The sequence below is a fragment of the Fusarium keratoplasticum genome, chromosome 2, assembly GCF_025433545.1.
Source record: "Fusarium keratoplasticum isolate Fu6.1 chromosome 2, whole genome shotgun sequence".
NCBI classification, from domain to species: domain Eukaryota; kingdom Fungi; phylum Ascomycota; class Sordariomycetes; order Hypocreales; family Nectriaceae; genus Fusarium; species Fusarium keratoplasticum.
The window spans coordinates 4,056,804-4,084,099 of NC_070530.1; the positions used below are offsets into that span (position 1 = coordinate 4,056,804).

Below are 27,296 nucleotides of genomic sequence, written 5' to 3' on the forward strand. Positions count from 1 at the left end.
TACCCATCGACGATCTTCCAACTGTCTATTAATCTGCTCTAAAGCTACGACGCCTTTTCCTTTACTGAATCACGCGAGTTGGCCATGTGACTAGCTACGAAAGGGACAGGCCAGGCCATGTACTTGGTAGGATCCTCGACGACCTCCTCTCCCGACGTTATTAGGTCTACGACGGCGACGGCTATGTAGCTTCCAAGAGCTGTAAGAATGTGCCACCTATTTCCTGTCAGGACCCAGTCTCAGCAGCGGTTGAACATACGTGGAATGTACCATCCATGCAATTCCAGGAAGAAGGCAAAGGGCAAGCCGACAACGTTTCTCGCATCCGTCAAGTACCGACAGGCGAATTCATCAATCAGCCAGAGAAAGTATCCGAAGCCAAAACAAACTAAAACGGCATCAATTTTGATTCACGGTAAACGGAACGGGATGGGTAGGCGGTCACTTACAACAGCCAAAGAGAGAGACGTTGCGAAGACTGCTTCTGACGTGAGGATCAGGAATGTGTTGGGAAATGATCTTGAGTACTCGGTTTGCCACAATCAGTACTCCCGAGGCAAAGGTGACTGCATGGAGAACAAATTCATCCAGGACAATATGCGTGATCATGACGAGGGTGAAGAGAGATGAAAGCACTAGCCCTATCGATATCGTGCGTCGGGGGCTGGCTTGGAAGGTGAGCAGGCGATAGACGAGCGGCGTGGTCAACAGATGCATCGAGAGTTCGTCGGCTTCAAAGCCAAGATGATCAGCAAGAGGTGGATATCTGGTGGGCAGAAAAGGGTGCATACACATTTGAGTATGGTATTTCAGTGTCATGTGGTATCCGCCAGAGCAGATTCCCACTCCCACCAAACCGCAGTACAAGAATAAGCGCGAGCCAGTTGGAAGTTGGGGGCAGCTGAACAAGCCGTAGAGCCCATAGGCAACTGGAATGTGTCAACTTCTCTCTGCTCGTCGTGGGTGCGAGGTGAGCAGACCGTAGGCGAGACTGCTGAGTGTGTTGACAAACTCGGCAATATATCGAGTAATAACATAGTCCTGGTTATCGTAAGGAGGTCTGTCAGAGTTCTCGGGTGTTCGATTCGGTGGGGAAGAAACGGTTCGGGGGTGGCTACGATACCTCTTCACAGAAGCTGCATTATTGTTAGTATGTGGATGAGCAATAGGCAAGCAAAACATACTTTAGATAAGAGGTCTGCGGACCCCAAAATTCTGTTGCCATTGCTGATTTCTCGCTGTTCAGGCTCTGGACGTTGACCATGACGTTGACGGTGGTGGGTGGTTTGCAGCACAGCGGACTTGTTGGACCCGGCTCCTTTCCTTATATTTCGGGGCTTAGACGCCTCCGTAGTGGAGCCTCAGGCGGTGTCCTGCAGTAAGATTCGAAGGGAACGTAGGATCTGCATCTTTTCCCACAGAAGTAACTCAGCTGCGAGCCTCGCTCTCAGAGCCTGGTTTTAAGCGCTGCGGCGTTGTGCTTCGGGAACCTCGGGGCGTCAATTGGCGGCGCCACCGGCTTTCCCGACTGGGTCACTTATGTAGGTATTTACATGTACATGACGAAATGGAGAGGAGGGGCGTATGTAAGTGGCCCTTCTGGGTGTGCGATTGCAAGGTGTTAGGCAGGCTGGCCGTTTTTGAGGATTTGCGGTTACACATGCATGGAACTTGCTTCTTCTCCAGTGAGACCAAAGACGGACATTTTATGAAGTATGCAATAGGTACTTTATTACGCATAACTTAATATCTCTTATTTCACCAAAGAGAGAATTGCTTACAATGTAAAGAATAAAGCTGAGCACAACTGTATGCTGCGATGCACAAGCGGCACGTGACTCTCAAGGAATCGCTCTTCTAGGCCCATTGTTGGCTGGCGGAACCTCGGCTTATCAGCTGTTATCAACACCAGTCAAACAGCACACCCATTTCAAAGTCGACTTGAATATCAGTTTCCCTGTATCCTAATTGATTGATAAATCAGCCTGATTTGCCGCAGTGGTTGCAGACTGCTCGTGGGAGACTACGCCGTGGCCATGCAGAATAAGCGCTTCACGCTCAATTCGCAGCGCTTCTCTTTTAGGGAATCGCCGGAAGGATTGCTGCCTAAAAAAGGAGCTTTGACCCGTGTTTCGAGTCGCGTTATTTAACTTGACTTTCTCACATCACGACCATCATTTAATCATCGCCAAGTACAGATCTCAATCATGAGTGGTCCTCGTCCCAAAAGCAGCGGTTTCCGCGATGATCCCGATGCATTGTCCATGCACACGACCGACGGCGAAGCCTACACCGACGCCGTCGCTGAAGATGCCGCCGACGATGCCGCTCCCCCTTACACTCCTGTTGACAACAGCGCCATAAGGCCACCGCTCACTGCTCCCCAAGTCAGAAACCCGGATGCCGAGGACGAAGACTTCTATTGGACTGGTGTTACCGAGCCCGAGTCCCATTTCGCTTTCACCTCGTATCGCATTGGCAACAAGCGCACCCGCATCGGGAACGAGGTGATCCACCTGCTGGACAAGCGCTCCGACGCCGATCCTCAGTTTCTCGGGTCGTGGATCAAGCTCATGGCTCGGCTCCCTCCGTCGCCGTACATTCACATTGTCGGCACGCACAAGGAGACGAAGCGTGACAAGGATGGGAAAAAGAGTCGTGAGGACGTGACGGATTTCCGCATCATGGTTAGCTTGCGGAATTATCTGTGGCCCAACTTTAACCCCGATGGGCCCAACGAGATGAAACTCTTGACTGCGGAGGGTGGAGAGAAGACGTACCGGGGCACTGTCCTCAAGAAACGTGCCCCTGGGGTCAAGGGTGATATCGAGGTTGGCCACGCAAAGCCTGCCCTCAAGGAGTGGTGCCATCGCTACTGTGCCAATGCAACAGGGACCAAAGTGTAAGTGCATCGCATCCGCCTGTCCATCTCAGCTAACTTGTCCTCGCAGATTCCGTCTAACTCGTACCGTCACCGGTATGGACAAGGAACAACTTCGCTCTCGTCTTACGGGCTTGATCAGGAGCACAAACTACAAGGGCAAGCTCACCATCGAGTTCCCTGTTGCCGACCGAGCAGTCGACATCTACTCGTCCAGCCGACTCAACACTTGGCGGCTGACAACCTGGATCTGCTGGATCTTCTACCTCACCTTTCTCTGGATCTTTGCTTGGCCTGTACTCTTCTTCACCACTAAGCGGTATCATGTCGTCCGCGCCGAGTGGCCTTTTGCTCAGGTCGATGAACAGGGTCGGAAGAGGTATACTACAGTCAGCGAAGAGCAGTGGACCAGTAGGTACGGCCCTGCTATCAAGCAGCTGTGTCTGGATCGGTACGATGGTCTGGCGGGTGATGACTACCTGAACGAGGTGCTAGACAGGGCAGAAGCGCAGCAGAACAACAACCAACCTCAGGTTGATACCCGAGCTGCCCTAGGTGTTGCCGCAGCTGCTTTCCAGGGCGGTCGCTTCAACGCTGCCAGAGGTGCGAGCAGCCTGATGCGCTTTGTCGGTGGACAAAACGACCAGGTCGGATGGGGTTTCGACACTTAAAGACCATGAAAGGTCCATCATATCAACCCATACTGTTGTTGGTATCACGACTCCCACCTATCGATGGAGGATAGTCCGTATTTGAACGCATTTGCTTTGGTCATAGTCAAGATGACATAGTCAAAGTGTAGTAGGAGTTTGGCTCTGGAAAGGGGAGGTGATCTTAGTTTGCTCAACTTTCGATTCTGATTTATATGGCAGTAGAACCTAATCGTGAAGCGCTTTGAATGTCGCATCAATCACGCTATGAAATGATTACCTAAAGTGCTTGAAAATTTATATCTGAATATAGCTGAAAGATATGCCGAGAATAATATGAGGTGTAGGTACAAGTGGTAGTATATTCCTCAAACCTGCTGGAGCCAGCCGTCTTCTCAGTCAAGGGCACTGGAATGTGATCATGACGAATGACAACAAGCCCCCTTGCACAACCGGCCACCCAAAGGCTATTCCTTAGGAGTCGAGGTACCACTCATCTTCTCGTTATATACCTCCCGTAGGACATGCTCCTTCTTGGCAATATCATCACCACCGCTGCGATCTCCGAACACAGTGTCCATCTCTTCGAGAGTCTTACCTCGTGTCTCGGGCACGCAGAACCACACAAAGGCAAAGGAAAGAAGACCGAAGACAGCAAAGAACACGTAGGCCCCAAAGCCTGTGGCCTGAACGAGGGGAGGGGTGATGAGGCCGATGATGAAGTTGTTGATCCAGTCTTTAAAGCGTTAGTTTCTCTATAGATGGTGTAAGGGTAGAGAGTACTTACTTGAGCAGGTAGAGATAGCGACACCCTTGGCACGAAGACTGGAGGGAAAGACCTCGGCAGGGACAGCCCAGGGGACAGGAGCCCAAGAGCCGCCAAATACGAGCATGTAAAAGAGCAAAAAGGCAACGCTGGTCCATCCTTCGGCGCGGTGAGTAGGCCAACTATCAGAGAAGAGCCCAACGGTGACGGCGATGATGACCAGAGGGATGACAGTCAGGACACTGCCGATAAGTAGGATCGTCTTTCGGCCGAAGCGGTCCAAAGTCCACAAGCTAGTGAAAACACCGACGAGTTGGATAATGTTCAACACACCAGACATGATGAGCTGCATGTTGAGATCCAAGCCCATGGTCCCAAAGAGCGTGGGTGAATAGTAAATCAGGGCGTTAATTCCAATAAACTGCTGGAAGAACATGAGCCCGGCACCTACGAGGGTGCGACGCCAGCAGCCAGCCTTGAAACAGTCGGTCCAACTGACGATCTCCAGCTTGATGGCGCTCGACACGGTCTTGTTCTCAGGGGACGTAAGAAGAGGATGCCTCTCGGCAAGAACACCGGTTTGAAAACGAGCCTCGGCGATAATCTCAATCCACTCCCTTTTGACACGGCGGTCACTCTCCGGAAGTCGTCTTAGCTTGACAAGGTTCTCCAAGGCCTCTTCCTCACGGCCTTTAGAAGCGAGCCAGCGTGGGGAGAAGGGGAGAAAGATGGCGCCAACACCGAGGATTATGCCAGGGAATATTTGGATGAGGAAGGGGAGTTGCCAGGACCAGTGGCTGCTCATGTCTTTTGTCGAGTATGTGATCCAGAAGGCGATGACGATGCCGAGGACGACAAAGAGGGATTCGAAGACGAGGAGGGAGCCGCGGATTTCGGGGGGAGAGATTTCGCCGATGTAGAGGGGGACGACCATGGAGAGCCTGGAGAGTTAGTGTAAGCGAGAGCTCATGGATGTGTTGGTGAAGCACATGGTGCTTCACAGGAAGAGGGCTGTCTTACATGCCAATACCGACACCGCCAATAAATCTTCCGGCGACAAGCATGTCAAAGTTGAGGGCCGAAGTCTGGAGCGCAGATCCAATCGTAAAGATAACAACGGCAATCATGATAGATCGCTTGCGAGATGCCCAGTCGGCGATCCAGCCCTGGTTCATGGCGCCGATAAAAGCACCAAGTGTAATCATAGCCGTCATCAGACCCTTCTTGAAACCGGCGCCGGGAGCATTGTCTGCCACTTCAGGGAACCGATCCAAAAAGTGATCCATGACGAGTGTGACGCTGATAACGCCTTGATCGTAGCCAAAGAGGAGACCGCCGATGGCGGAGAAGGCTGCGCAGAGGGCTACGTAGGGGGAGGAAAAGAGACCGCGGAATCCTAGATGATGCGTTAGAATTGTGAGTAGTGAGGAGGTAGTGATGTTGTACCTGCGGGTCCATAGGGCTCTACTTCAGAGTCGAGGGGGATGGAGACGTGCTCTTGCGTTGCGACATGGTATTTGTCCCCAGTCTTGACTGGTTCGAGAGTATCTGATGCCGAACCCATGATGGCGAGCTGCTGCGGTACAGGTAGTTGATCAAGGGTTAGAGGAAGCTTGAAAAGAAATTTGAAAGGAAGAAAGAAAGAGATCTGCTGATACTCTAGAGAGCTGCTTCTGATCAACATGAACCAGTGGAGAGATTCCCTCCCTTCTTATACTCCAACATCGATTCAACCGTCACCATCACCTCACCCCATCAACCAATGATATGCCCTGGAATAAGATTCCCCTACTTCCCCGGAGCGCAGCCGTTAAGGGTAGACCTGGGGTCCGGGGAAGATGGGGCCATCGGACACGACTCATGGAACATGGGGTAGGGGAACATGGGTTTAATTTTCGGAGAGGGAGGCTTGATGAGGCACTTTTTCCCGCCTAGGTTGAGATATTTGGGTGGCAATGGCTTCAGTTAGTGATATTGAGTCTATTAGTGGTTTGATTGAGGAGCTAGCTACAGGAAGAACGTCGTGAAAAGATGGTAGAGCAATGAAGACTAACTGCGAATTGGGTGCAATCGGAGAGACTCAACGTGTGGAGAAGGTCAATGCATGTAGCACTTTAGAGATGTGAACTACAGGGACGGACACTGCGAGATACAATCAAGGCTCTGTAGATAATGATGAAGCCGAGTGATGTATGGCTCCTCCCGCCCGGCGCCCACAGGAATTCGCGCCCAAGTCAGATCTCGTCTTTTTGGTCTGGCCAGACAAGACAGCGCCAAGTGCGAAGACCTCGGGACTTTTTGCTACACAAGTCGGACTGCGGATGGGGAAATTTGTTCCGCTTATGACTAACCTCAACTTCGTTCGCTCGGCATTGGACGCCTGCTGTGACTAACTTGATTCATCACCCTCCCATTGCTTTCGGCGAGGGCCTCGCGTCAAGGAAGAACACGACAGCTACTCAGGTCTACTGTCATATCCACATCTCATCGCGAGATCCGATACAAGGGGCCATCCCACCGGAGAGGCTTATTAACTTGGCTCTGGAAGCTGCCCTTTGGCAGTTGGGACTGCTTGGGGGTGAGCAGCTAGGGCTGCTAATCAGCCTGGCAGCGCTAACATTGTATGTGAACTAGTAGCTGGGGCATTGCGTGAAGTTTGGTATGGGATTTCCGTTCAAGAGTGCGTCGAAACACCCATTGCATCGATCTTTGGCCACGCGGGTTAAGGATGAAAGGGCGCAAAGAAGTACAGCGCGAAGAGGGCAATGTTTTTTCATCAGTCTTCTTACACTATGACTCCAAATTATACTGTACACACTGTGAAACCCATCAGAAGAATAGGTAACACTCTGACAATCCCCTACATACTACTTGCTGTTCTTCGCACATCTTCATACCTTACCTTAGACAAAGATACACTAACGCCTTTGCACTCTCATCCTTTTCTTGACCCGCGTACCGGTGAGCAATGACGCACCTTGAATCGTTAGTCGCTTCCAGACGCGGGGAAGAAGCCCGTCGAGACCATCTCCAATTTTTGATGAGGAAAAAGATGCCGAAGGTGGTGTGGGTCTAGTGCGGAGCATGGACCGAGCAGGGATCTCGGGTCGAATTTCCATCTTGACCAGTGTCAAGGACCGGGATGGCTTCAGACTGGATGGTCCGTGTTTGAAGAGTCTGGGGGGTTCGCCGTCATGGATCTAGACTTGCTTTTGCATCTGCATCGTGCATTTGTTTCTCCACAGTCTGAGAGAATGCCGATATCAGAACGGGAGTTGGTCGCAGTGTCGAGACTTGACGGGGTAAATGGCTCCGAGATGGTGATCGAAGGTGACATTTTCACACCGTGGGGGAGCCCGAGACATGCTATCTTCGCAACATTGTCTAGAATGGAATGAAATCCCGATCTTTGAGGACAAATCTTGTGTATATATGGCGCTGGTCATTGCTCAGTCTAGTCTTGAATCAACAACCTCTATCCAAGTCGAAGACTGCACAGCCAACATGTATGCCGTCGTCATTCCCGTTTCTTTCCTCTCCTTTCTTGTCTACTACTTTGTCATTAGCCCGGTATGGCTCTACCTCCGAGATCCCAAGGGCTTCCGCAAGTACCCTGCTATGAATGCTTTGGCTGGTATCACCGACCTGGGCTTCATGTATGAAGCGACAAAAGGCTTCAGGACGAAGCGTCTTACAGAGCTGCACAAGAAGTATCCTGTAGTTCGGATAGGGCCTAACTCTCTCTCTTTCTCTGGTGTTCAAGCCATCAAGGTGAGTCCTTTGCCTCTATAGTTACTCCAGTTACTAACAGAGTGTCAGGACATCTACGGCCATGGAACACCCTGCACCAAAGATCACTTCTACGTCGTGACAGGAGGATCCCACACCCACCTCGCCGACGTCGTGAACAAAGCCGACCACGCCCGCAAGCGCCGAGTCCTCTCCTCAGCCTACGCCATCAAGAACCTCGAAGATTGGGAATACAAAGTGGCCGATAAGACGGAGCGCTTCATCAAGGCCTGCGACGCCGCCTGTACTCTTCCTCCCAAGACATCTGCAGACCCTCAGCTAGACGAGCTTACCTTTGACTATCGAAAGTGGACCAACTTTTTCACTGTTGAAGCTATTGCGGACATTGGTCTCTCGGAGAAGCTTGGCTTTTTGGATAATGGGTCTGCTGATTGTACGGCTGAGAAGAGGGATGGCACGTTGTATACTGCCAACTTTGTCGAAAGTCTTCACAACACGGCCATTGCACAGTCCCGTCTTGTTTGGGGCTACTCCTGGTACAAGACCAACGAGTACCTCGCACGTCTTCTGTCAAAGGACTTTCGCCGCATGCTCCGTCTTGGGGATCAGTTCGACGACATCGTGTACCACCGTGCGACGAAGCGGTTGGCTCGGTACCGCGCTGGCGAGAAGCTCGATGACTTCTTCCAGGCTTTGATGGAGGATAAGAATGGGCGTCAAAACAACCAGGAATGGGGCGAGATTGTTGCCGAGGTATCTATCATGATGAACGCCGGCTCCGACACAACGGCTATCGCCATGAACAACGCCATGTACCACCTCCTCAAGCACCCAGACGCTCTCAAGAAGCTGCAAGAAGAAGTTGACTCCGCCCTTGACGAGGATGAAGAGGTCGCGCCGTTTGCCAAGGTAAAGCACCTCCCGTACCTCCGCGCCGTCATCGACGAGACACTTCGAATCACACCCTCAGTCACATTCAACCTCCCCCGACGTACGCCCCAAGGCGGCTGTGCCATTGGCGACGAATTCATCCCCGGCGAAACATCAGTCAGCATCTCAGCCTGGACCGCCCACCGTGACGAAGAAGTGTTCCCCGAGCCTGAAGAGTTTAGACCTGAACGGTGGCTTGGTGAGGGTGCTCAGGAACTTCAACGTGGGTTCATTGCGTTTAGCACGGGCGCGCGAGGATGTATTGGAAGAAACATTTCGTATCTTGAGCAGACTGTTTTGCTGGCTTCTGTTGTCCATAGATATGGTATGGCGTTGCCTAGTAAGGAGTGGACGCCGGAGCTTGACGAGGGGACGAATTTGTTGGTGAAAGAGATGCCGGTCAAGGTTTGGAGGCGAAGGATTTAGAGCATTCTTAACAAAAGCATTGCATGAAAGAGGAGAATTGTTTGCTTGAAGCGTTGAATCTAGAAATTGATGGTACTACTTGAATCTTCCTATTCGCAAGAGCAGACAAGAACTTGGTCTGCAACAATCACAATGGCCGTACACGTATACCTCGTCTGCTCGGATCAGGGACTCAAACGTACCTCAGAGGGATCCTCCAAGTGGGGGCTCCAAGGACGACATCTCGTGGACCCTGACTTCCAAGACGGCAGCCACCATGAAAGATGAATGCCATGCCCGGTCTCTAGTCCCATGAAATCACCTAACCTCAGCATTCTGGAGAATGGCCCAGCTGAGGGCGAGGCCTTAGGGGTGCTATTCCGAACCGGAGAACCTGCTACGAGATGGACCGATGCGAGCGGTTGAATAAAGACATTAATTAGATGACCCAGTTACCATGTTGTGTATAGATCATCCAAAAGTCCTCCTTAATTCTACCTCGATATACAAATCCTCAGGTATCTCTCATACTAAGCCTCAGCTAAGTGCCTCTGCGCAGCCAACGTGCTCCAACCGTGCAATGATTCCGCTCTCTTCAAAAACTTCATCAGTTCGTCCTTCTCCCACCTCTCCTCAAACCTATCCCCCGCAAGCGCAATCCCCAAGCTCGCAAGCACAAAATGTGGCGCACACTCTGGGTTCCCCTCAGCAAGTCCAATACACGTCTTTACCTCCTCTTTAATCTCCCTGTCTTGCTGTTTTAGGAAGCGTGCTCGGGATGGACCGACGCGGGGTGTGTGGGGGTCGAATGAGAGGAGAAGGATGCGCAGGAGGTGGTAGTTTAGGAGGCCGGTTGCTGCGGCGTCGGAGAGGATCCAGATGTCGGGGGCGATTCTTCGGTCGGTGTTTTCGTCGAGGAAGAGGGCGTTGAAGCTGGGTGGTTTCTTGGTGTACCACTCTTCTGCGTATTTTAACAGATCGTTGTGCTTCTCCATGGCCTGGTTCGGGTTCATGGGTTCATCTCCGAAGCAGAACTTTAGCGTGTCGACGAGATGTAATAGTATTCGGTTTGTCCAGGTGCCGTCGTCGGTTGGGTTGTCGAGACAGCGGTCAATCTCGGGGAGATAGAATGCGGGAAGAACAGGCCTCTGGCACGCAAAGGCCATGTAAACTTCTTGACGAAATGCGACGATGAGAGCCGCGCGTCGGAGACTGGTGAGTCTGTCGGGTTCTCTAAGCACACCTGGGGACCACAAGATGGAGCTGTGTTCTGAAGCTGAAGCGCTGGCAAAGAGATGGCCGCCAAGCAAGTGCGATTGAGAGTCAGCTCCAGATAATGGCCCTGCAAGCAAGTTTTAGTGGATGAACAGTGTTTGAGAAGCAGACTTACCGTCAATCTCCTCCAGCGTTCTCAACAGCACAACAGCTGCAAACAAATCCTGATTCTTCAGCGCATCCGCAATCCCAAGCGTCGATATCAGAGCATTCAAACACCTCTGATAATACCTATTCGATATGTAAGAGTCGAAATCCGTCGTCCTGCTCAGACACCTTGCACTCAATGCCAAAGCAGCGTCCAGCAGAGGTGGACAAAACGCCGCCCTCCACGGGACGACGAGGGCGAAATGCCGCTCTGGGTCGCAGAGGTCGAAACGGCGGGCGATCTTTTCGATAAAGTAGCGCATTAGTTTGGCTTCGGTTGGGTCTTTGAGGGGCCAGACTGAGATGTCGTGGTAGACTGGTATTTCTGTGAAGGTGGGATGGTTTGCTTCTGCGCAGTGTGCTCCGACTTCTTGGGTGGGCAGTGGGCTGAACGTGTCGATAGGAGGAAGGGGTAATGTGTCGCCTAATGAGTGAACGGCCGAGCCTGATGCTGGGCTATCGTGTTGCTGTGAAGAGGGTCGTTCGAGTAGTCTGGTATTCGACAGATCTGTCGGCCAACTCGTTTCTGACGTAGAATCGTGAAAACTCGAGAGATATGGCCCTGCATCGAGCGTGAGAGAGTTGAGCTGCTGGTCCGGCGTGCCGTTATGGCCTATCTCACGAGACGGAGTGACTTGTTCAGAGTCATCCTGCGAACTTTCGCCTCCGTCTTCAGCTGCATCCTCGGCCTGGTATATGGACTGCAGGTTCTTTCCTTCATCCACAAACTCGAGTTCGCCGTCGAGTGAGCACCAGGTTTGATCCTCGGAGAACTTGTACTCGTTGGAAGTGGCATTGGCTGCCGTTGAGAGACTGCAGAGTGTCAGTGGGATAACTAGTGAGGGTCTTGAGTGGACATGATACCGAATCTTGGGCGGTTGGTGTTTGAATCGGATCCATTCGCTGAGGCACTCGACTCCATTCCTGGCGCAGCGATTGCATGGTCTGGTGTTGTCGCCTAGAAAATGTGAGCGGGTTTCAATGAGTGAATGGTGAGCAACTCACATTTCACGTGTCTGTAGATGCAGAATCGCGAGATTGACAATCAGCGATCGCCCAACAGCAAGTCTAGTCTGTGTAGTCTCAATACCTGAGGCGGCAATTCTAGCACTGGTCAGCAGAACCCCATAACGTAGAGAAGGTGGCGCACCGTGCAGCTCTTCTGTGACCGTCTCGTCTTGGAAACCTTTCGCGAACCCGAGGACGACATTATGCAGCAGCAAGAGGGGGTGGAAAAGAGTGAAGCATGGATCGGACCCCTTGTTCGACGAGAGTTGCATGGACCTTGGACCCATTTTAACTTTGTCTGGGGCAAGAGAAATGATGATGCGGGGTAAGTTAGCGTACGGAGAAGCATCCGAGTCAGTTGATGCTTGTTGGAGAAGATGGGGGTTTGGGCCCTTGGCGATATGGGTCTAGACTGGGGGGAGTTGGAGCCTTTGAGGGCGAAGTCTTTGTATTGTCTAGATAATCATAGGGTGCCTTGGAAATACGATCATAGTTCTCCCCGTGTTGATACCCTCAAAGGGGGCACCGTGATGACCTCTGTCTTCTCCATGCTTCCCCCTCTGTAGCTGTACGTAAAGGTCCACCCACTGCCAGCAGCGCCATGCTCACCATGCTTGTCTACCACCACAATCCCACTCGAAATGTCTGGATACTTGCGCAACATCCGCAGAACGACATCTTCAGCAGCTTCTGTAGGCGACATGCCTCGTCGCAAGTTCTCAACGGCTTGGTAACAAGGTAGGAATCGCATCATGACGTCTCCGTCTCCTGTGGCGCCGCATCCTCCGACGTCGCCGTCGACGTAGGAACCGCTACCCACAATGGGTCCGTCACCGACACGGCCGGGGATCTTGTGAGATGCGCCGTTGGTGGTTGTTCCTGCTGCCATTGAACCGTCCGTGTGGATGGCAATTAGGGAGAGTGTATCGTGTGAGGCTTGCTTCGAGTGTGGACTCGTGTCTCCCGATTGAGGTTCGTACGGACCGCAAGAGGCTGATGGGTTTGGGCTCACGTTGGCTCGATAATTCGGCTGGCAACTGTCCTCCTTCCAAGTCCGGCACTTCTCCGCAGATCCAGCAGTCGTGAGATTCTCAGCCTTGAAGCCATTCTGAAGGGCGAATTCCGTCGCCTGATCCCCCGCCAGCATAGAATGCGTCGTGTGCTCAAGAACATGCCTCGCAACAGAAATAGCATCGCGAACCCTACGAAGAGCAGCGACAGCTCCCGAGTTCATGGTGGTACCATCCATGATCATTGCGTCGAGCGTTGTTTCGCAGTTTTCGTCTGGTGAACCTCCATACCCTACACTTCCGTCGCATTGGTTACGTTCACACGTCAAGCAGCCGATCTCGACAGCGTCGAGGGATGACGCGCTGTCGCGCTGAAGAGCGAGGAAGGCGGCATCTGTTGCGGCGGTAAAGTCACCTCCCCATGTATTGATGACGAAGGGAAGGCCTGGTGATGTCGCGAGGGCTGATGCGATGAAGGAGATGAAGGCTATTGAGATTGACTGAGCGACCATGATGAATGGTCTCGGCAACTCGGCCTGTCAGTCTGACATGTGAGCCCAGAAGGAGTCTTATCAGTGGCTCTGCGCAAGGAATCGAGATGTACGGATATGATGCCGTAACAAATGTCAGATTGATGCAAAGACAGGGATGAAGGAACGCGCGATTGCGGCGCGCGAAATGCGGCGTTCGTATTTAAACCCCTCAAGGCCACGTCTTACTCTTTCAAAACAACAACAATCTTGATCACCCCATCGAGAAGAAAAAAGTTCCCGAGGTGGAAAGCATTTGTTCTATATATATTGAAGCTAGATCTCGTATACACCTGTAGAAATAGATACTGCGCTGCGCCTATTACATGCTATAAAATGGCCGCTGCTGCAATTGACGCGTCTGCTTTTGACGTTATCGCGAGGTGTCTGACTGTCGCTCTTGATGTTTATCGCGTCGTTCGAGATGTTCATCATGGAGAGCAGGCCTCGACTGCTGTCGCTGACTTTGCTGGGCTGTCGGATGCGCTGTCAAAGTCGGTCCAGCACATCAAGGGCGTTGTCCAAGAGACCGGCCGCGACGGGCACGGCCAGCCTCTTTTTTTGATCAGGTTCGCTTGTGTCAAGATATCCGAGGACCTCGTCGTCCATATTGATCGCGTGTTGAAGTCGCCCGTCGTCAAAGACGAGCTGATTGACAGCGCCGACTTTTGTGACTTGTGGTCGCTCGACGATCTTCATGCCCTTGGCTTGCGACTTGACCAAGTCGTGCATCGCTTCAAGGAGATGAGAGAGGATTCCGGGTGAGTGCAGTCATCGCCCACAAGTGCCAAGCTGACATGCTTCTCTCAAGCCTTGATAATGCCGAAGGCGCACTGCAACACCCTTCGCTGGGTGATTTGGCTGCCAGCGACATCGATCCTGACGAGACGGACAGTCTCGCCCAACAGCTCATGTCGGCGCCTGCCAGTCCTACGTCAGCTCCACGCCTTGCCCCCGCCGGAATCATCAACGACTTCATCCTCGAAAGTCTTGCGTACTCGAGCATGCGCGACCGTGAGGATGAAGTGACTGAAGCTCACTCACGAACTCTCGAATGGATCTTTGACGATTCTCCCCTCACTCAACCTTTGCGCAATGCGTTTCGCGATTCTTTTACTACATGGCTCAAGACGAACGAGCTGGGTGCCATTTACTGGATCACTGGGAAGCCTGGCTCTGGCAAGTCGACACTCATGAGGTTCCTTTCCCAGGATCGTACGGCCATGGAGTACCTGCGACTTTGGGCAGCCGAAAAGCCTGTCAACACCGCGGGCTTCTTTTTCTGGACGAGTGGTTCCCGACAACAGCGATCGCAAACAGGATTGCTGCGCTCCCTTCTGCACCAGCTACTCTCTTCGAGCCCAGAACTCATCGCCAAGACATTCCCCGATCTTTGGACAAGGGTCAGGCAGATGACGACCAAGGAACGGATCAGCCTTGAGCTAGAGTGGACCATTGCCGACCTGAGAGCTGCCCTTGACACGTTTCTCGACGCCGCGCTAAAGGACGCAAACATCTGTCTCTTCATTGATGGCTTAGACGAATTCGACGGCGACCATCACGAGATTATCGACTTCTTCAAAAGTCTGACGACGAGAGAGAATGGCAACCTCAAGATGTGCCTCTCATCCCGTCCTTGGGCCGTGTTCGACGAAGCCTTTGGCAACTCCGTGCCCAACACCAAGCTGCAGGATCTCAGCTACGAGGACATGTGCCGCTACGTCAAGGACGCGTTCAGATCCAACACTCCGCTTCGAAGGCTGATGAGGAAGAATGAGGAGACGAGTCAGGATTTGGTCTTGGCCACTGTTGAGAGGGCTGATGGTGTGTTTCTCTGGGTGAGGCTTGCGGTCGAAAGGATGCTGTCGGCATTCGCTCGACGTGAGGAGCTTGAGACATTGCGAGAGACACTGCAGAGCCTTCCGTCGGATCTGGATGCTCTGTTTGAGAAGCTGCTGTTCCAGGATCAATCTGGATCCGAAGTCCTCGATACCGCGGCCCTCTTCCAGCTCATCCACGCCAGAGAAGTTGTCGCCGACTTTATAAAGGATGAGTCTTCGACTTCACTCACCATCTGGGAGCTGGCATTTGCCCTAAACAAAGAAGATGATGCTGCTGCGCTGGAACGCGAGGTCTGTGAGGCGACAGATGAAGAGCTTCAGACACGGTGTGCAACAACGGCGCGACACATCAAGAACCGCTTCTCTGGGCTGCTGAACATTCACCAGCGGCGAATCGGGAATCAGAGGGTGCATCGCGCAGACATCGCAAAGCTCGTCACGAGCTGCCGAGTCATCTACATCCACCGGACGGTCCGGGACTGGCTGATGGAGGCGAATGGAGCGGGAGAACGACTGAAGGCTCGTCAGTCACAGGACTTTGACGCCCATCTTCGCCTTGTGCGATCATATGTCCTTCGACTTAAGTTTTCTCTTGATGAGATTGAGCATCATCGCCGTTTGGATGAGTGGTATCCCGACATTGCGCTCGCCATGAGCCACGCCCGGTACATCGCCAACGACCCAGACAATCTGCAAAGACCGCTTCTCAATGAAATGAACAAGACTCTCTCTTGGCTGTGGCTGGATAAACCGTCAGACCTCTACGATCATTGGGCGAAGAGCACTTTTGGCGCGTATGAGATCCGAATGAAGGCCCCTCCAATTCGACGACCGTTTTTGTGTCTCGCGACCAAATTCGGGCTTACAGAGTATGTCTCCCAGGAGGTTCAACATGCTCAGACCTCGAAGGGCGAAGATGAGGAACGTGAGGACGACTCGACCCCGTTACTGTCGTACGCAACCGAGTTCCTCTGTTCTCGCAACAAAACCATCTTCCCGCTGTCATCCCCCAAAATCGTCCGCTTCCTTATCACGCATCAGTCTACCATCAATCCGGGCCCAGACCACAAGTACAAGCATTTTGTAACTGGTCAGTCTATTACACCCTGGCTGGCGGTTCTTCGGCACCTCCGCGATGCGAAACGAAGAAACTGGATCGAGCACTATGATATCGACCCGGAGGGCACTCAAAGATGGGCTGAGATTGTAACCATGTTTATTGAGCACGCGGATGCTAAGGCTGTGGTAAAGAGAGACGCGTGGGATCCAGAGATTACGGCTCTTGGGGTCATGAAGTTGTTGGAGGACACGTATGGGGCAGCGGATATGCAGAGATTGAGGGTGCTCATGGAGTCACGGATTGAACAGATGCAATAGATTGAAAGCATTGTGATGGAGTAGAACATGGGACTGTTGAATACGGGTGGCCTAGAGAAAATGAGCGGTTTGAAATAGTTGCACATTGGACAAGACCATTAGATACAGAGATAAATAAGTGAAAGTCAACAAGGGACCTCGTTCAGCCTAACAGAACTAAGCGACCGCTAACTATCCTTTGTGAATCTTTAGTATAATATTATTAGATCTATACATAAAAACAGTCATAAAAGGATAAAACAAGATCTAAGGTTAAGATAAGAAAAAAAATCTAAGCCTACTATAAATCTCTTAGCTTTAATAAGAGTTTAATATAATATTAAAAATAAAGGAAAAATAGCTAACTTTTATAGCTATTTAATTAAAATAAATATAAGTTATAATATAAAAAAGGTATATGAGAGATAAATCTAATCTAAGTTATTACTTCTTATTTAATAGCTATTAAATTACTAGACATAATATATACTCTTAGTATATGCTTCTTAATCCCCTGCTAATATCAACCTAGTATGACCGGTTTATCCCTTGGGAAATATAATAACGTCACACTTTTTGTAAGATTAAATTCCATTCCGTCGGCAACGGAGCCTTTGGTCCTTGATCTCATATATTGTTACAGCATGTCAGACACTTAGTTTCAGGTCATTCTGAAGGGAAAGAAGGGCAAGAAGCGTTTATGCCTCTATATTTGATTGCGGTGTCTTAAACGGCTGAGAATCAATTGATCAGATAAAAGGAAGAGAAAATTAAGGTGTTTTTACGCCGCATGCTTATTACATACGTTAAGTAAATAGCTATATTAAGTATAAGTAAAAAATGAAAAAAACTATTAAAAAAAAGACTAGAATACTCTTATTAATATCTAATAATTAAGCTGTATACCGATAGTCAGGGTGACTGTGACCTAGGTTCCACTTCTCGTCTTCTGTTGCATTAGCAAGTCTGTGATCCCTCTTTCCCTTCGCTCGTATCTTGTTCTCCCATTTCAAATACACTGTAGTCACACCAACAGTAATGAAGAGAAGGCAGGACCCTCCGAAATTGATCAAGTGTCCAGTGACATATCGGGGCGCCCCCGAGCCGCGGTAAATCCAGGTGGCAATGATGGCGCCCACGTTCCCTTCGCCGACAGCATAGGCGCTCACGATGGCCCTTACGCTTGGGCCGGCAGAATTGCTCACAACCCAGGCAAGTAGAATGGGGGAACATGTAAAAGCTGCAGCCGTAGTGAGAAACAGGGCGAAATAGCGGACCGCGGTAGAAGGCACAAGTGCAAGTAGAAGAAACCCAACCATGGTCAGCGGTATTAACACGAGCATGACAACACCGCGGGCTCGGAAATGGTCGGAAGCGAATGATGCGGCAATGCAAACGCAAGCGGCGAGCACGTAAGGCGGCACAGTAAGAAGTTGAGCATTTGTCGAGGAGTAGCCCATTGATTTGAGCAGGGTCGGCTGTTCAGTACGTTAGTGAAGGAACTGGTAATATAGCAGTAGGCATCGAAGCCTAGACTTACCATGAACAAAGACAGCGATGTCAGAGACAGCAGAGACATCATGATTCCCAACGATACTAGTTGGGTATTGGCGTTCCAGAGAGCCTTTTTGAGAACTGCGAGTCGCCAAGGGGACTGATCTTCGCCTCCGACATGCATCTTGTTTTCCTCGTCGATTCGTTTAACTGCGACTTGCCGTTCTTCCGCGCTGAGAAAGGATGCGCTGAGAAAGGATGCGCTGTTAACGCTATTTGGCATGAGCCAATACACGAAGGCGGAAAGAACGACGGTTAATAGGCCCTCAACCAGAAAGATCCACCTCCAACGCTCAAACATGCCAGACTTGGGGAGGTTTCCCAGCCCACTGCCGAGAAGACCGCCAAAAGCGCCCGCAATAGATCCGCCTGCTGCTTTAATTCCCCAGCGAGAGGCCATCTCATGACGCCGATAGAATTGAGAGTAAGTGAACATCAGGCCCGGTTGCACGCCTGTTAATAACATCATTATTGCAATTAGTGAGGTTTCCAGCAGACCACGCGAGAGCAGCAGCAGAGGATAGATGTCTGTGAGCTTGAAACGAGGAAATATGGGAGAGCTCACCTGCTTCAAAAACGCCAAGGAGTAGACGACAGACGACGAGAGCCGGGTAAGTCTTCACAAAAGAAATACACATAGTCGTGATGCCGAATCCGAAAGTGATAAAGCTGAGCCAGAAGCGAGGGCCGAAATATTTGCACATCAGGTTGGCAGGTATTTCGAAAAGAATATAGGTGACAAAAAATAGTGTCAAAGCAACGTTGAAGCGGTTGCCCGTGAGATTCGTGTCCTCAATCAAGCCGAGAACTACAGCGTTGCTCATGTTACTTCGGTCTATCTGGGCCACGAGATAGATCATAATTCCCAGGGGGAGAATTCGTCGATCGAACTTGTGTCGAATAGCAGTTTCAAGGGGAGATCGGGCTTCGCCATCTGGCTCAGGCAATGTCTCAATGGGAAGGGCATGTGGAGCCTCGTAGTCCTTTTCAGGAGTATTGGATCGCATGACGAAGGGATCGGTTGGGGATTCAATAATGTTGAAAAGCGGGTGATGGGTGGATGAGAGAAAGAAGATGGATGAGAAGGATGATAGACGAGTCGAGGCCCAGGACGATGCTTCCCCGATCTATATATATGATCCAGATGGAGGGACAGCCGGAGATTTGTGGGGACCCCGGAGTCTTGCACGCTCCATGGTGCCAGGGGCCATTCAGCGGAGGCGCGGGGAAGAAGTGGATTGTCGTTCGGGAATCCCGATACCGTCCCGACTCGAGCCTCGGGATGGACTCGGCTGCCTGCGTGTCTGTGGAGGCCACTAGCGCGTATGTGCTCAACACTCGGGATAATCCCGAGTTAGATTCCCTCTTCCACATGGTCGCTACGCTGTTGATCAAGCTGGGTGCCGGGAGTCCCGGTTCAAGTGAGCATGATATATCGGCCCAAAGTGTAGATTACCCACCAATAGATAGAAAGGGTCTTGAGCATTCAGCGAGTCTGTTCAATAAGGGGCGCTCACCTATAAAACACACTCTTCTATCGCCCGTGTTCCTTCCTTGCCTTCTAAAGTACGAATAGCAGAGTTTACCATCATCCACCATGGCCAGCGCAATACTGAATTCAGGCAAGATTCAAGACGACGATATGTACGATGTCGTTGTCGTCGGCGGTGGTGCAGCCGGGATTGGTGCTGCAATGGGCGCACGACAAGCGAATGCATCCGCTCGAATTCTCCTCGTCGAGTCGGAGAGCTGTCTCGGTGGCGCAGCAACCCATCGCAACATTGTTTCATATTGCGGCCTCTATACGTTGGAGAAACGCCCACGGAAAGCTATCGGAGGAGTTTGGGATGACGTCTTTAGCAGGCTCCAGAAACTTCGGGGTGCATCGGAATTCCCTGACCGGCATCGTGGCATCTTCCAGGTATGGCACCTCACACATCACAAACCACCGGCGGAATTAACACTGAATTATTAGGTTGTTGAGCCTGAATGCTTGAAATTGGTTCTCGACGATATTCTCTGCGAACATAATATCAACGTCCTGCTTCGCACTACGGTGGTCGGGGCTACTAGAGGAGAGCTAGGCATCTCATCGATCGATATTCAAGAGAAAGGGCGCCGAAGGTCTATATCGGCAATAGGCTTTGTTGACTGCTCCGGAGACTGCGACTTGGCCCATCACGCCGGCGCGTCCACCCGTTACGGAAACCATGGAACGGTCAATCTCGGGTCGCTGGCCACGCGATTTGGGGGTTTCGACAAAGATGCAAACCCGTCATCTGCGGCCTGGCGCGCTGCCATCATCGAAGCAAAGGCGAAGAACTCATCACTACACAGCCTGTGCAAGAAGAACGGCTCAGTACTGCTCAAACTACCCCAGTCTGGCGACGTTGTGACTTTTCTTGCCTCGGCAACCTATGACGGAACGTCGTCTGCGAGCATCACCGCTGCCGAGATGTCGGGTCGAAGACAGGCTCAGAAATATCTCGAGATTCTCCGTTCCTTACCAGGCCATAATAACATATACTTAGTGTCCTCTGGCCCCAACTTTGGCATAAGGGAAAGCCGGCATCTCAATGCGGAGTACTGTCTGAAGGAGGACGATTTACTACAGAACACGACTTTCAATGACGTGATTGCGCTAGGCGCTTGGGGAATGGAGTTCCACGACGAAGAAGATGAGAACTGGGAGAGCACGTTCAAGTTTCCTCCACATGGAACGTTCGAGATACCGCTTAGATGTCTACGAAGTATTGACACAAGGAACCTTTTCGCAGCTGGAAGGTGTGTCGATGCTGACCAATACGCTGGCAGTGCGGTCAGGGTGATGGGAACTGCACTGGCAACAGGCCAGGCTGCCGGGGTAGCTGCGTCGATATACGCTCGAAGCCATGGCAAGTGCGAAGTCGATGTCAAGGACGTTCGAGCTTGTTTGTTGGCCAACGGCGCACTGTTGGATGCCAAGAGACTGCCAGACGGCGGGCCCGTCAATGACCCGTCATAGACCCGTCATAATCGTACATCAGAGGTGCAAATAGTAAATAATATGAGCATGGGAGACTATTCGATGAATCGCCTATCGTACCAAACTTTTGTTGACGGCCTTTGACCTGGTGGTTGGTAGTGTAGTTATTTCATTGGGTTTCATTTTGGTGTCGCCTCTATCTCAGGAACATAGCTACAGCGATGGGGAAAAAAGGCCATACATATCTCATGTGCTTGACGATCTCTTTATCAATGGTCACAGCGACACTAATGATGGCTTTGTGCGGATTAGGATAAGACAATATTGTTTCTTTTCTTTATTTAGTTCTATTCTATTTATTTTCTTATTTTCTTTGTTTCTTCTCCCTTCTTTTCCTTAGTTCAGTACGAAAATAATTCCATGGATGAATAGGATCTGCTAAGTATATCTTGTAGTGTAGCTTAGAGGCCCAAATGGGTTCATGTGTCAGCGTCGAGTCTCGTGAATGCTAAAGCTGTGAACACGATGCGCCTCTTTATCATCGTGGAAGCCATTCGCTCTTGAATGAAGGAGGCGCATTTCATATAGGACATTTATTGAAGCAATGTTTTTTCCCTCTTTTTAAATCGAGGTGCTAACCACAGTTATAGATAACACATTTAGCGACACAACAATCAGCGTTTCGACTATCTAATGGCATGACACGCTACTTGCTAGTACTTAATGTATAGTGATTTCCAGTCATTGCTTATATTGCCCTACATCACAGGCCAGGAGCAGCGATCTGGAACCAACTCATGTCGTATGGATCTGAGAAATCAAAATCTGGCATCCAGTCTGGACCCAGGTCCTGATTAAAATCTGCACTGGGCGGCCCGTCAGCTGTCGGGTGTTGCGGGACGAGTCCATGAGACGGGTCAGCAACGAGGGCATCCCCATGATGGTCTGCTGTCCCTGACCCTGGAGAATATTCGCTGTCTTGGTGCACATCTGTGCCTACGCCTCCCGGTATTTTCTGATACAAGACCTTCAGAGCAGTGACACAGCGCTTTGCTGACATATTGTCGGCCTGGAATCGGTCAAGAATATCCAGCGCAAAGTTCCAGGTTTCTTGGATATCTTTTTCGGATATCTCACCCAACAGAACAATGGGAGACAGGCGGGCTGCAAGAAGGACGGTGGCGGCAACATATATGTCTTTGTATATCCATCAGCGTCCCAACAGCCAGTATCATTCCAGGGGAAAGACTTACGGAGCACGACGTACAACCAAGATGGTTTATGACCCCAGGCAGACGCCGAAGTTTGGTGATCGTTTACAATCTCGATCATCTCGATGGCCGCCTTGACGCAGAGCATTGAGCATTGAAGAGCTGTCCGGTGAGCAAGATTTCCAGAGTGCTGACTCTGTATGTCTCGACTTGCTATGCACAACTTGGCCAGCACTGGCCTGAACAGAAAGATACGAGCCTGTAGATACCTAGGAATGGTCAGAAGGTCTCGAGGTAATGCTTGTAATTTGCATAGTCGTGGTACCTAATCCGCAGCACCACAGCCTGCCTTCGGAATACCTGTGTTTGTACCGGCTCTTCATCCATTGGCAGGCCGTAACTCTCAAGTCGGATGTGCGAAGGAGTTGCTGCGAACCATTCCATCATCTGAGAGTCAATGTCGAATATTGATGTCGGTCCCATGAAGAAGTGATTGTAATCTCGCACGTCATTGGAGTTTTCGTCAGAATAGAGGGCCAGTAGGGTTAGATGGCCCATCTCGAACAGTTTCGCCGAGTGCACAAAGAATGACAGAGCTGACATGCTAGAGAACGTCAACGACTGTCCTCCAGATTGAAATGCTCCCTCATCCAATTCCTCTGGGAATGGCACCGGGTCAGCCTCAGTCGCTGCAATCATGGTAGGTCGACCGAGTGTCGCACAAAGCATCCTAGCGTCATCAGCATCTTGCTTCGTGCAACAAGTGAATTAGGCTCGACCTCACCTCTCCAACATGAGACACCCATGCCAGACTCTTTTCACCATCTCCCTCTCAACGGGGTCAGGGAGTACCCTTTGGCTAGTAGTTGTCCCACGATGAAGGCCAAGACGCTGGCAAGTTCTTATGGCTACACCTATGGCTTCCCACGATCTCTGAGGGCTTCCGATGCTATTCAAATATTGTGCCATGAGCAACAAGATCTGAACTACCTGAAGGCTCTGACCTGTACCGTCAGATACATCATACTGAAAGATCCGCCGAGCTCGATCAAAAAAGATTGCCCCGGACTTGGACCCCTCAGTGAGGTCCTGGCTATCTGTAGGGCTGTCATAGTACTGGCAAGCTAAGGCAAGGACCAGGTTAACCAGGCATACCCTGTCGGCTTCGGTTGTTTCCGTCAGGGGAGATGAAGCTTCTGATACTGATTCTCCAGTCCATAGACCCACAAACATTTTGGTGAAAGAGGGTTGGTACAGAAAGGGGTAGAGAGGATGTACATAGTCCCAGTATGCGGTCGCCAATCTCTCAGCGTCCGATCGTGGGGGTAGAACATACGACATCGACGGTTTCCTCGACGCTGATAACGATGTCATACCTTGAGCGGGTGGGGTTTTGTCGTTCCCGACTAGGTTAGAAACAGCTGAGCCAGGGTCTACCGCTCGTCTGATGATATTCATGAAACCAGCAGCAGACGCAGAGCTAATGTGGCCCTCGTTTTGGGGTGCATCGGTGACAGCTGCTTCCATGGCACTGATACCGCCGGGGCTTGCCAGTATTTCGGCTGGATCGAGGCCAACCATCTCTGGTATCGGCTGGACCAGGTGAGAGTTCGATTGAGCGCGGCTCTCTAATTGCCGAACCCGCTGTTCCAATTGACGGATGAAACTGGCTGGTTCGGCTGCCTTCTCAAGCCGTCCGTCGACATGCTTCCAGACACAGCGCTCCTGAGTTCGCCCTCTTTTAGAGCAGTTGCCGCAAACAGGGTGAATGCCATCGCACTTGATTTTATGCCTTCGACAAGACGCACACGCAAGAGGCGTTTTGCTGCGTTTAGTGACTCGAGCGACCGGCATCTCCAAGGTTTAACAAATCTTCGGTCGCAGAACCGGCTGTTGCACCGGATTTTAGTGTGGGCACGGAATCAGCGATCGAAATAATTTTAAGGACAAGGTTTAAGTTTAGATTCTACTCCTTCTCATTTTCAGCCGCCATCTAATAGCCGCCATGCCTCAGTATGCGGGGTTTGGGGGAAAGTTTATCCGTTACGTCCAGCCAAAGCGCTTAGGTCGGCACTAGGATCCTCCGTCTCGGGGCAGATCACTGCAAGGTTCAGGTGTAATGGCTGGGGGGAGATGCCTAGTATGAACAGAAGGATGCTTACTTGTGAATAGTTAAGGTCGCCAGGGCTGAGACATGATCTAGACTGTTCAGGCGCGTCAATAACTATAACTTGTGCGCAGGTGGTCAGGGGCACGATAACCGGGTAATTCTTTCACAGGTTTACTGTCAGCTCGTAGCTCGTCCTTTTTGCTATTTCATCTCTTTACCACCTTTGTAAACTCATTCTTACACTCCTTCATATTCATTGGGTGGGAAGACTAGCTTTTTTGCCAGCGGCGAATAACACTCCTTCATACAGTTCCTCCCTGACTCCACCAGCATCATGAAGTTTCTATACCCAACCCTCCAGCTACTAGCTTTGTGCTCGTCAGCCTTGGCGTCTCCTTGCAAGCCTTCCCTTTCTTCAGTCGCATCAGCTGTGACCACGAGTACTGAAGAGCCTTCGCTTTCCACCACTCTGTCGATGACTGTTTCCGAGAGTGCTACCACCACCGAATCCATCAGCGAGCCTTCAGCCCCTACAACTGAATCGATGACTATATCTGAGATATCTACTACCACGTCTGGCTTGCCCTCCATTTCTACCACTTCAGCTGAGCCTTCGAATACAACATCGGATCTTCCCCAGCAGCCAACCAACGTCCTCCTCAATCCCGGGTTCGAGGACAACACTGTCGCGCCTTGGACACGATCTGGATCCTTCGGGGATCCCACTCTATCTACCTCGGAGGCCCACGGAGGTAGTCAGTCTGGTTACCTCAGTGCCTCTCTGGGAGGTCCTGCAGACATCGGCTTCCGACAAGTTCTTGATTCTTCTTTGATCGAGGCAGACAAGCCGTACACGTTCTCTGTCTATGTCAAAACGACACTTGCATCTGGCTGCTTCGGTCAATTTGTCTCATGTGACTTTGGAACAGGAGCACAAGCTGGATATTTCAATACTGCCAACATTCCAGGGCCCTTGAATGAATGGGTATTGGCAACAGTGACTTGCTCATGGACTCAGGCTCGCCTAGACCTTGGGATCAGTGTTGGTGTCAGGGGTATATGTCAGCGTCTGAGCTTTTTCATTGACGATGCTGTTTTGGTGAAGGCAGAATAGTGGCCTTATGCATATGTGAGCTGAATGATTAGGTGAAGCAATGCTTCTTCTATATATATAATATATTATTATTATTATTTTTTACTTATATATATATATATATATATATATATTATTCTATAATTATAAATAAAAAGTCTTTTAGTTCTTTTATTTTAATTTTTTAAAAGCTGAAAATAATATTAATATAATTTTATAATATTATTTCTATATTAATTATTATAAATAAGTTTTTTTATTAATTAAATTAACTTCTTTTAGTAAAGAAATTATATTTAAAATAATTCTTATTATATAAACATTAAAAACTTATAATTAAGTATATTATAGTATATTAAAACTATAATAAATAAAATTAATATTATATAAATTATTTATTATTAAAGTAAAGAGCTAATTTATAATATATAACTATTTTAAATAATAGTTTTATAACTCTTATATAATAAATCTTATTTATATAGCTAGCTATATAGTTAATCACGTGATATTATTCGCATATCTAGCTATGCGTCTATGAGGCCCCGTCCTTTGTTTTTTATTTATTTTTCTCCTCCTCTTTTTTCCCTTGACTTTTCCTTTACTTCCTTCTTATGCTCTTAGTTTCATACAAAAACTCAGCTTTTGCCAATCAATCTTATATCACTATTTAATACAAACAACACGAACGGGTATTTATGCCAAACTTTGCTTTGTTTTGCTCCGTGATAGGCAGTAATGATAACCTGCGTATAGCTATGAGTCTGAGCGACGCCCAGCCCCCGGAGGGATTATTTCTCGATATCTCCGTGCAACGGGTTCTCCACGACGTAGGAATACCTGCTGTTGAGCCCTGGGCCACCTCGTACATCGATGCTGTCCACGACGGGAGGTTCGGCGATGCGATATGGGCACGCTACCATATCTTTGGAAATGTGATAAATGGTATGATTGAGAATTTGACTGTGCTTGAGAGCATCACAGAAGATGCAATGGGATACAAGAAATTTGCACCGGAAGATTATGCTGCGGCTGTGGCTTTCTATACAGATAGAATGACCAGTGCAGACACACACCCCGAAGTGATCGAGATAATCTTGCGTATTGATAAGGAAGATCTTAGTGGTGTAGGGCTTGTTGACGGCCTCTAGAGCCTTTTCAATCTGTCAATTTGTTCAGCCGCGAGCTTGATCCGGACTATAAGCAGCTGATCTCCAGCAGCGTGCCTGATTTAGACGTGCCCAACTAATCATACCACGTTTCCTGTTTCGTTTTGGTAGACAACTATCTTTTCCTCGCAGTCTCATATTCCTCTGACCGAGAAACCAGAGATAGAGCTGCTCGTGGTTTTCAAATCTTTTGCTTGGCTTCCTTTTGCAACCACAAAATCGACCCGCTACTGCGAAGCAAAACACGGCGGTCAAGTACTTTTTGCACTCCACTATGGTACAGCAAGATTGAGCAGTACTGGTTTAAGAAGAGGCCGAACGCCGAGACCATGCATCTACCAATACAGGTGTGCCATAGCAATACACATTTCGAGCCATGTGCTTGCCCGGAAACAGCTCATTCATGCAAAAGAGTGCTAGTACGAGGCACGCTGATCTCGTAATAGCGGAGGAAGTATCCACTAGGCCGTGATCACCGTGCCGTGATAACCGCTTCACAACCAACATGCATACTGGCTGAGAGAGTCTCAGAGAAATTGGCTGTTTTGATCCTGTCTGGGATATAAAAGGTCCCCTCGGTTGATCTACCTGACAAGATCAAAGCATCACGGCTCAGGCTGAACACCTTCGATACAAAGCCTCATA

At 50.2% G+C, this 27,296-nt stretch overlaps 10 protein-coding genes across 10 annotated transcripts; 4 read left to right on the forward strand and 6 right to left on the reverse strand.

Annotated features, from left to right (window-relative positions):
* Positions 1-44: 44 nt before the first annotated feature.
* NCS57_00315900 (uncharacterized protein) lies at positions 45-1,264 on the reverse strand (the record flags this gene model as incomplete). The annotated part of the gene is made up of 5 exons (XM_053053169.1): positions 45-216; positions 271-388; positions 450-929; positions 981-1,114; positions 1,185-1,264. The coding sequence occupies 5 exons, from the start codon at positions 1,262-1,264 to the stop codon at positions 45-47; spliced, it is 984 nt and encodes a 327-aa protein (XP_052918415.1).
* A 913-nt stretch (positions 1,265-2,177) lies between these two features.
* NCS57_00316000 (uncharacterized protein) lies at positions 2,178-3,552 on the forward strand (the record flags this gene model as incomplete). Its single annotated transcript, XM_053053170.1, has 2 exons — positions 2,178-2,902; positions 2,952-3,552. Exons 1-2 carry the CDS (start codon positions 2,208-2,210, stop codon positions 3,550-3,552), a joined length of 1,296 nt encoding a protein of 431 aa, XP_052918416.1. The 5' UTR covers positions 2,178-2,207.
* Positions 3,553-3,998: 446 nt separating this feature from the next.
* NCS57_00316100 (MFS domain-containing protein) lies at positions 3,999-5,861 on the reverse strand (the record flags this gene model as incomplete). The annotated part of the gene is made up of 4 exons (XM_053053171.1): positions 3,999-4,267; positions 4,319-5,238; positions 5,318-5,693; positions 5,744-5,861. The coding sequence occupies 4 exons, from the start codon at positions 5,859-5,861 to the stop codon at positions 3,999-4,001; spliced, it is 1,683 nt and encodes a 560-aa protein (XP_052918417.1).
* A 1,940-nt stretch (positions 5,862-7,801) lies between these two features.
* On the forward strand, positions 7,802-9,403 carry NCS57_00316200 (uncharacterized protein; the record flags this gene model as incomplete). Its single annotated transcript, XM_053053172.1, has 2 exons — positions 7,802-8,068; positions 8,117-9,403. 2 exons carry the CDS (start codon positions 7,802-7,804, stop codon positions 9,401-9,403), a joined length of 1,554 nt encoding a protein of 517 aa, XP_052918418.1.
* A 509-nt stretch (positions 9,404-9,912) lies between these two features.
* On the reverse strand, positions 9,913-12,099 carry NCS57_00316300 (Zn(2)-C6 fungal-type domain-containing protein; the record flags this gene model as incomplete). The annotated part of the gene is made up of 4 exons (XM_053053173.1): positions 9,913-10,724; positions 10,773-11,617; positions 11,669-11,762; positions 11,955-12,099. The coding sequence occupies 4 exons, from the start codon at positions 12,097-12,099 to the stop codon at positions 9,913-9,915; spliced, it is 1,896 nt and encodes a 631-aa protein (XP_052918419.1).
* A 200-nt stretch (positions 12,100-12,299) lies between these two features.
* NCS57_00316400 (uncharacterized protein) lies at positions 12,300-13,334 on the reverse strand (the record flags this gene model as incomplete). Its single annotated transcript, XM_053053174.1, has 1 exon — positions 12,300-13,334. The coding sequence occupies one exon, from the start codon at positions 13,332-13,334 to the stop codon at positions 12,300-12,302; it is 1,035 nt and encodes a 344-aa protein (XP_052918420.1).
* Positions 13,335-13,688: 354 nt separating this feature from the next.
* NCS57_00316500 (AAA-16 domain-containing protein) lies at positions 13,689-16,570 on the forward strand (the record flags this gene model as incomplete). Its single annotated transcript, XM_053053175.1, has 2 exons — positions 13,689-14,113; positions 14,164-16,570. 2 exons carry the CDS (start codon positions 13,689-13,691, stop codon positions 16,568-16,570), a joined length of 2,832 nt encoding a protein of 943 aa, XP_052918421.1.
* An 872-nt stretch (positions 16,571-17,442) lies between these two features.
* On the reverse strand, positions 17,443-19,110 carry NCS57_00316600 (Major facilitator superfamily protein; the record flags this gene model as incomplete). Its single annotated transcript, XM_053053176.1, has 3 exons — positions 17,443-18,027; positions 18,090-18,556; positions 18,669-19,110. The coding sequence occupies 3 exons, from the start codon at positions 19,108-19,110 to the stop codon at positions 17,443-17,445; spliced, it is 1,494 nt and encodes a 497-aa protein (XP_052918422.1).
* Positions 19,111-21,831: 2,721 nt separating this feature from the next.
* NCS57_00316700 (Fungal-trans domain-containing protein) lies at positions 21,832-24,133 on the reverse strand (the record flags this gene model as incomplete). Its single annotated transcript, XM_053053177.1, has 4 exons — positions 21,832-22,265; positions 22,322-22,548; positions 22,605-23,009; positions 23,064-24,133. The coding sequence occupies 4 exons, from the start codon at positions 24,131-24,133 to the stop codon at positions 21,832-21,834; spliced, it is 2,136 nt and encodes a 711-aa protein (XP_052918423.1).
* A 590-nt stretch (positions 24,134-24,723) lies between these two features.
* On the forward strand, positions 24,724-25,503 carry NCS57_00316800 (uncharacterized protein; the record flags this gene model as incomplete). Its single annotated transcript, XM_053053178.1, has 1 exon — positions 24,724-25,503. One exon carries the CDS (start codon positions 24,724-24,726, stop codon positions 25,501-25,503), a length of 780 nt encoding a protein of 259 aa, XP_052918424.1.
* Positions 25,504-27,296: the final 1,793 nt, after the last annotated feature.